At 50.5% G+C, this 7,830-nt stretch overlaps 3 protein-coding genes across 3 annotated transcripts; 1 reads left to right on the top strand and 2 right to left on the bottom strand.

Annotated features, from left to right (window-relative positions):
- Nucleotides 1–1,032: 1,032 nt before the first annotated feature.
- Nucleotides 1,033–2,692, top strand: FIESC28_06717 (uncharacterized protein; the record flags this gene model as incomplete). Its single annotated transcript, XM_031160860.1, has 5 exons — nucleotides 1,033–1,399; nucleotides 1,454–1,505; nucleotides 1,552–1,558; nucleotides 1,620–1,704; nucleotides 1,761–2,692. The coding sequence occupies 5 exons, from the start codon at nucleotides 1,033–1,035 to the stop codon at nucleotides 2,690–2,692; spliced, it is 1,443 nt and encodes a 480-aa protein (XP_031015238.1).
- A 298-nt stretch (nucleotides 2,693–2,990) lies between these two features.
- On the bottom strand, nucleotides 2,991–4,232 carry FIESC28_06718 (uncharacterized protein; the record flags this gene model as incomplete). The annotated part of the gene is made up of 1 exon (XM_031160861.1): nucleotides 2,991–4,232. One exon carries the CDS (start codon nucleotides 4,230–4,232, stop codon nucleotides 2,991–2,993), a length of 1,242 nt encoding a protein of 413 aa, XP_031015239.1.
- Nucleotides 4,233–4,953: 721 nt separating this feature from the next.
- On the bottom strand, nucleotides 4,954–6,653 carry FIESC28_06719 (uncharacterized protein; the record flags this gene model as incomplete). The annotated part of the gene is made up of 3 exons (XM_031160862.1): nucleotides 4,954–6,113; nucleotides 6,171–6,536; nucleotides 6,587–6,653. The coding sequence occupies 3 exons, from the start codon at nucleotides 6,651–6,653 to the stop codon at nucleotides 4,954–4,956; spliced, it is 1,593 nt and encodes a 530-aa protein (XP_031015240.1).
- Nucleotides 6,654–7,830: the final 1,177 nt, after the last annotated feature.

Consider the following 7,830-nt stretch of genomic DNA (forward strand, 5'->3'; position numbering starts at 1 on the left):
GACAAGGTAGAGCAGCCAATTCGTCACGGAGTCGTTCTCTGTTGCGGCTCAAGGCTCAGCTTCCGGTTCTGGCTCTATGAACGTACCAGGCAATAGAAGGATGGTCAAAGAGAGACGAACTGCAATATGCTCAAATAATCTAATAGCCGTGATGGGCCTTGTCGAGTTTAGGGCAGAGTCTATGAGGTATTGTGGGAGTGTAACGAATAACACGGCCTGATGACTGGTCTACCCACGCCCAATAGCTCCAAACTACACCCCCTGTTGCAGCTCTGCCTTATGGTCCTCCTAATGCGGAGGGAAAGTCTGGGGGGCATATGAGAGCTGTTTGATGAAGCGGAACCCAGAACTCACACGCAATTCACCTGGGCGCCTGGGGCAAACCGTAGCGGCGAGACACGACGTATCTATTTCTCAGATTGTCTTGAGCCCTCGTCCTTGCACTTGAACTCAAGACTCCTATTTGAGTCCAATCTCTCTAATTATATTCACGCGACCCTGTTCCGACATCGTCCCGTCATCTATCACTTGGTGGCTGTTCCTAGTATATACTAGCACCAGGCGGTGGAAGCTCGTAAACAAAACTCCTCCCCCTTTGGAAGCCTGCGTTAATACCCAAGGAACAAAGGAAAAGCAACAGAGACTTTCGGACTAGCCGAACAAAAGCGTGACCGACTTTTGAAGTTGCGGATTCCCAAACGGCGTTCGCAGGGGAGTCAAAACGTCCTGGGCTTCTGGCTGGTCATCATCCATTTTTGGTGCACGCAGACATATCTGTCTTCCCCGGACTTGTTTGTCAAGCTGAGGAGTTACTTTAAAGGCGAGTAGTTTCCACCTGCTGGTGTGTTGCTGCCGTCTGTCCTTCCCTGCAACCCAGAAGTAGTTATATCACGGCTTGTCCGCTGTGCTATTCAAACCATTTGACCAAGCCATCTCCTTACAGCCAACCGTGGACTGCTGCATCTCACAACCCTTCATTTTTACCCAAGACTACGACCTCTAACAAGTTGGCAAACGTTACCGGTTGTCATCATGTTGTCCCTCAAGGGTCTCCTGAACCCAGCCCCCCAAGGAGAGAATGATTCCTCCTTCTCCCAACCAAATTCTCCGCCCGAGTTTCCACCAACTTTCAACAACAGAATGCCCTCGAGCCAGCGACAGGGACGTGTTATCATGTCTAGCGATAGAGCTGGATACAAGGACACCAACCTGACCAAATCCAAGTTGCGCGGTCAGGTTAGGTTTCCCCCCTACGAGCGCCTGGACGAGGTCGCTTTACAAGAGACCCGCAGGCACCGAGTAACCCCTTTTGGATATATCCATGAAGCCTGCCTTCATATTCCATATAATAGTGGCAAGAAAGACTTTTTCGAGAAAACGGGGCGTGAGAGTTTCGAAGGTAAGTTGTTCATGGTTCTCTGTTGCTGTTTAGGTACTGACGCAAACCTGCTAGTTTTCAAGTATGAGTTTGTCTCTCTTGAAAACGGTACTGAATACGCTGTTATGTGGGACTATAATATCGGACTTGTTCGAATGACCCCCTTTTTCAAGTGCCTTGGTTATGGAAAGGCAAGTTGGAACGAAAGGTTGTGACGCTGAACATATACTGACCGGAGTAGACCATACCTGCAAAGATGCTAGGCCTCAACCCAGGTCTAAAAGAGATCACCCATAGCATTACTGGCGGTGCTATAGCTGCCCAAGGTAAGTCTATCCTCGATAGCCGCCCATCTACTCTTCTGACCAGTCCATCCATACAGGCTATTGGATGCCATATCAATGCGCCAGAGCTATCTGCGCAACATTCTGCCATCCCATTGCGGGTGCTTTGATTCCCATCTTCGGCCCAGATTTCCCAGCTATCTGTATTCCTCCTGGCACGCCTGAGTATGCTCGCATGGTCATAAACCGACAGATTGTCATCGATGCTACTCAAGAAGCCAATACTTGGCGCCTGGAAACGAGTACAATCCCACCAAAGTTTCCAAGTCCGACAAGCTTCCCTAGAGACGATCGAAATGCTCAGCAAACCTACCCCCCAGACGAACGCCGGAACAGACACCGACCGCGTCTGTTTTGTGATCCATCATGGGCGATGGAAGACCCAGACCGCCATTACTTGTCGGCCCCCGACTCAGCCTCAAGTACCGGATCAGGTCTTCCTGGCTATATGGTCACATCTCGACCAGGTTCCAGCTGGACTTCTACAAACCGAATCACCCAAGAAGCGAATCCTTGGGTCACTGCCATACCTGGCAACCCACTTTGGCGCCGCGAATCCAATACTCTTCCTCCTCTGGACCGACTCAGCCAAGAACCACATCTTTTGGTCAGTGCCATACCTCGTAACCCACATTGGCCTAAGCGGCGCTTCGAATATGAAGATCCGGAATACAACTATAGAAGGAGCGTCAGTCCTAATATGAGCATAAGCTCTGCCATGATGGCCGCAACCCCTGAAGCAAGCCCTATGAGGCAGCGAGTCGCTCGAGGACCAACAAGCGCAGCTCATTCCGTCCGGCAAGATACCACTCAGCAGGACGCCGCTCTGCTTCTGTTGAGCCTCAGCCATCAGGAACAAGTCATTCCAGCTTCTAATGCGGTTGCCTCGCCTCCCAGTATCTCCGGGGAAGACTCTGCCACAGATGAGGGACATCGCCGCAGCAAGAGAAAACGAGGCGTTCAGCCTTGAAGACGATCGGAAAGAAAAGTAGTAGAAGGAGTGACAGGATAAAAGGGTTTATCGGACTGGCGTTTTGCTTTTCGGGGATATATGACCACAGCGAATAGAATGGAATAGCTCAGGCGCCTTTACACTTAATGATTCCCATCACTGTTGTCATCTTGTACAGCCCGAGCCATATCACAGCGGCATATAGCACATTGTCAAAGGGGGAAGCGAGGATTAGCGGTTCAACAAATCACCATTAGTTAGCGGCGTAGGCATCATTGTAAAACACATATACTTTTTATTCTTTCTTGATCTAGGATCAGCTCGCCTGTCCCTTCTCAGCTGCCCTTTTCGCCTTATGCTCTTTCGTCCAGGCCTCAGCCTTATCCTTGGGCACAACAAAGATTCTTACAACCTCATCCACGACCTCAACCTTGCCGGTTCCCAAAACCTTGAGCAGCGGCACTCGCTTACCCATCTTGAGCAAACCGCCCTGGGCAGTTTCCACAAACGCCTCCACACCCGCAGTCGTATAAACACCCTCCTTGTCCCACGGCAAAGGAAAGATGTAGCTCAGGTGATCCTCAAGCGAATGTGTCTCCTCAAACGCCTTGATGAAATCAGATTCCAGGTGGAGAGGGTAGAGCAACACTGTTGGGAAAGCAAGCGTGCTGCGAGGGTCATCAGGGTCTGGCAGGAGCGCAATGCCCGCGTCCTCCATCTCTGGTGGCTGAGGCGTTGTACGTGTGGGAATGTTCCTTGCTCGCAAAGCAGCCTTGATGAGCAGAGCTCGTCGCTTCTCCTTAGCCTCGCGCTCTGCGTCCCTCTTTCGTCGTGCATCGATTTCCTTGGCTCGCTTGATGATATCATCTGCTACAGCTCGAAGCGATGCGTTTGACTCGTCTAGTGAAAGACCACGAGCACACACATCATCGGCCTCCTCGATGCGATCCACCGCAAGAAGAGCCCGAGCACTTCGGAAGTAAGCTTTGATGTTGCGAGGGTTGAGGCGAAGCGCTGCAGCGCAGTCTAGCCAGCAGCTGCGGTAGTTCTTGACAGAAAGATGGCAAGCCGCACGGTTGACATACAGCGCCTCCAAAGTTTCTTGCTGGTTCTTAATCTCCTCTTCCGTATCAATCACACCCTCCTGATTCTTGGTCTGCTCTCCCCTGGCGCGCTTTCGCTCCTCTCCCGCAAGAATAGCAATGCCCTTTCCGTAAAACTCCTTGGCATCAACGTAGTTCTTGATCTTGAAGCATTCATTTCCGCGTTCCTTGAACTCTTGGCCGTTCTCAAGAGGAGTACCCTCATAGGCAAGGGCCTGCAAAGCAGCGATATCGTCATTCTCCTCACTAGCATCGAGATCTGTCATGAAGAGCGGCGACTTGTTCAGGTCCTCCCATACTTCATCCACAGTCTTTCCACTGGCGATAGCGTGCGCTGGTGGAAGTTGGGGTTTTGTCTCTTCTGCTGCGCTGGGTTGAGGTTGAGGTGCAGCCTGCTCTGGCTCGGAGACCTTTAAAGTCTCCTCCATCTTGTCGGTAATCTCCTCGATATGCATTTTTGTCTTCCTTAGCAGATTACTCTGCTACTTTTCTCTATCCCAGAATTTTGTTGTGTTTCTTATGCCTCAATTGTCATTGGTGGGTCGGTTTTGAGGTGAGCAACTTGATGTTGCTAAAATTTGAGATTCTCCAACTTTTGGTGGGTGGCGAAAATTCTATTGGGCATCAACCATCTATCACGACTCGGTATCTAGTCAAACCATGGCTTGATATACTTGGACCAGCAATACAAAGATTAATTACTGCGATAACAGTTGTACGTAATTTCCAAACTTCAGTTTATAACACAACGTTTCACTTGAAGAGATCAAGATATTTTAACTGTTTCTATTTCTACGTCTCAGTCTAAAACTCCAACCGCCTCAATGTACCACATCTCGTTACATCAAAACCATTTTCATGACCAAGACGCGCACCGGCGACTTTCCTTTTGTTGACCAACTCCAGCTCCTCAAGATAAACCAATCCAGCCCAAAAAACCGCTTGACCTGGGGATATATACATAAATTCATAAACAATGGCCGTAATAAAAGCAAACCTTCTATCAGGCTCTATGCGTGCAAATCATAATAAACCAAAACTCCGAACTAATGTGGTTGTCGTAACGGGTAACATGCAATATTAGTGACTCGCAAGAAATCGAGTCAAATATGGAACAAGAAAATGCAAAGTCGTTCAAGTAGGTCTGAACTCATCGGGTCGTAAGTCGTCAGCTGCTTAGTCCGAGTCATAGAACTCAGTCTCGGTGACGGTGACAGTCTGTTTGCAAGGCAGGGCGGGGGCCTCTTCAGAAATCTGGTGGCAGCGCTCACGAGGGACCGAGAAGCACTGGATGGCTCCAAAAATAGCGGCAATAGCACTGCCGTACCAGGCCAGGGCAGAGCAGTTAGACTTGCTGCCAACGGCCCACAAGAATCCGGCAATGGGAGAGGCAATCATTCGGCAAGCGGCGCCAGCGCTGGCTGCCAAACCGTTAACCCTGCCGAGAGCACTGGCGGTAGGAGTGGCCTCCTTGATAAGGATCATCAGGAGAGGGTAAAGGATAATGGAGAGAATGTTGCGAACGATGAGGCAACCGTAGATGGCAAGATACATGAAGTCCTCAGGGACGAGGAGAAGCATGGGCATCAGAATGTAGATGATTGGGTGGAGGACAGTGACGAGGATGAACAGGCGGTAAGTTCCAAGTTTCTGAACAGCCCAGGGGAAGATGAAGACTTGGATGAACAGAGCAATACCGCCATCGACTGCAAGGACCATGCCAACATCGCGCAAAGTCATGCCAAGACCACCAGGAGAGTAGAAAGGGAAGAAGGAGGCACCCTTGAGCATTTCAGCTGCCTCAGCACGCTTCTCTTCAAAGAAGATGGGGAGAAGATGGTCGAAGGTCATGGAGTGGTAAGTGAAGATGGACAGAGCAACGATGAAGCCCACGACACGGGGGTTCCAGGCCTTGGTAGGAGTAGCGGTCTCATCCTTCTCGTTCTCGATGCAGAGAGCATCCCAGTCCTCGCTGGAGATATCACTTGGGGTCTCAATGGCACCATAGGTCTCGGCCTGGACCTCAGTCACCATTCTGTTGTTGGTAGACAGCATCAAGGGGGTCTCCTCAGTAGGGCGGTACTCGACAACGGGAACATGCTCAGTCTGCATATCAGGATGGGTTTCCTCAAGGAGGAAGAATCCAAGTACGATGCTGACGAGTAGCAGTCCAGAGCACATGAGGTTGGGAAGCAAGTAAGGGTAACGGTCGAAGAGGCCGCCGGCAGGGAAAGCTCCAGGCCAAGAATCGTGAGGGCTGGCAAACATGCCACCGATGGAGGGTCCTACAATGGTTCCGATACTCCAGATGAAAGGCATGATGGAAAATGCACGAGCTGTGATAGGCGAATTAGTCTACGCGAAAACATACCATGCAAACGATATAGACTTACGTTCATGCTCAGGCTTGGTCACCAGCTCGCCAACCATAGTCTGAATGACACCGATGTTTCCGTTAAGGAGACCACCAAGGGCGCGGCCAAACAAAGCGACACCAAAGTTGGGAGCCATTCCCACCATCAACATACTGAGCATCGTACCAAGCGATCCAATCATCAAGACGGGCTTTCGGCCGATTCTGTCGGATAGAGCGCCCCAGTATGTGCCCATAAGAGCCTCTGCGAGGGAGAAGGCAGAGATAAGGATGCCCGAGTAGAAGGATGCATGTTCCTCGTTACCGATGTGGAAGTCTTTGACGAGAGCCCAAGCATAGGGAAAGATGGACGTCAAGGCGATAGGCTCGGCGAGTCGAACAATGGCTTTTACAAAGTTAGCGCGTGATGTTAAAGCAAGCGGTCGCTGAACTTACCCAGCAGGAAGAGCTGCATTGCCGGAAAGGCATCAGGGTCACGAGGACCGGTACGAAGTATACCCATGGCTTTGGTGGAAAGGTTTGCAAGCTGGATTGGAATAAAGGCCTGGAGTCGAACTCAATCAAGAGGACAGCGGCTGGGTTTCACGATCAAACACCCAAACGTGAAGGAAGTGGCGAGTCAACGAGATATAACACTTGGAAAGCAGGAGCGTTCGTTGACTTGGTGGCAATGCGAAGGATATGATATGGACCAAATGTTGTCAAGACGACAGTATATCCGGACAACAAACGGGCAAGACGAAGGAACTTTGTTGTTGAGATCTCGCGGGTGGAAAGTGGCTTGCTGTTTGGTTGCTTTGGAGTGGTGGAGGAGCAGCCGAGGGTTAGTATGGCTTCACGAAGAAACTCTCAACAGAATCACGTCAGTCAAGATGGAACAAAGACTGGATTGGACTGGATAATAGAGTGATTCAGGCTTGAAAGCGAGAGAGAGTTAATTGAACAAGTGGAAAAGTTATTTCGACGGAAAGAGGGTGGGAGACGAGATATTTCTACACGCGGCGAGTCGCAAAGGCAAGAGCAGGAACAGGAGCAGGAGCAGGAGCAACCCGTGTAAGTGCGGCGGAACCTTTTTGGTGGAGACAAAGCAAGAACCGAGACCGCAGACAAGTCAAGTCAAGTCAAACCAAAGCCAAACTTGGAATTAGCCAAGTCAAGCCCCAGAGGCCCTGGCCGATAAGGTCGACTGGGCGGAGAAAAAAAAGAACCTTGCCCTGGTCCTGTCGCATCGTATGGGTTGGGTAACAGTTAGAAGCTTCGTTTGCAGCATGTGGGGCGCGCTTCGCTTGTCCTTGTTGCTGGGAGTTGCATACACCATCAGCCATGGAGGAAATTTGGACCAACAGATGCAGACGACAAGTCCGAGAGAAGGAAAACTAAATGGTAGAACAACACCGGGCGCGGTCGGAGTGAGACAAACCTTTTGCCTGATCTTCCACTTGGACGTCGTATTTGTGTCAGAAGTTGAACCAGAGATAAGAGGTTCTGACTCTGAGTCTGACTCTGAAATGTCTCTGGTGTTTCCGTCCACAGCCGCGTGGATTTGACGCGGACTTGCCTCTCTCGATCTGATCGATGTTTGTTTCTCTGCTCTGAGACTTTTTCTCGTACTACTGGTGACTGCAGACGTAAAGTGTCTCGTGATACAGAGACAGAAACTCTACGGATCATCGCAGCAG

The sequence above is a fragment of the Fusarium coffeatum genome (assembly GCF_003316985.1).
Source record: "Fusarium coffeatum strain FIESC_28 chromosome Unknown BRIP53273_contig_142, whole genome shotgun sequence".
Lineage (NCBI taxonomy): Eukaryota > Fungi > Ascomycota > Sordariomycetes > Hypocreales > Nectriaceae > Fusarium > Fusarium coffeatum.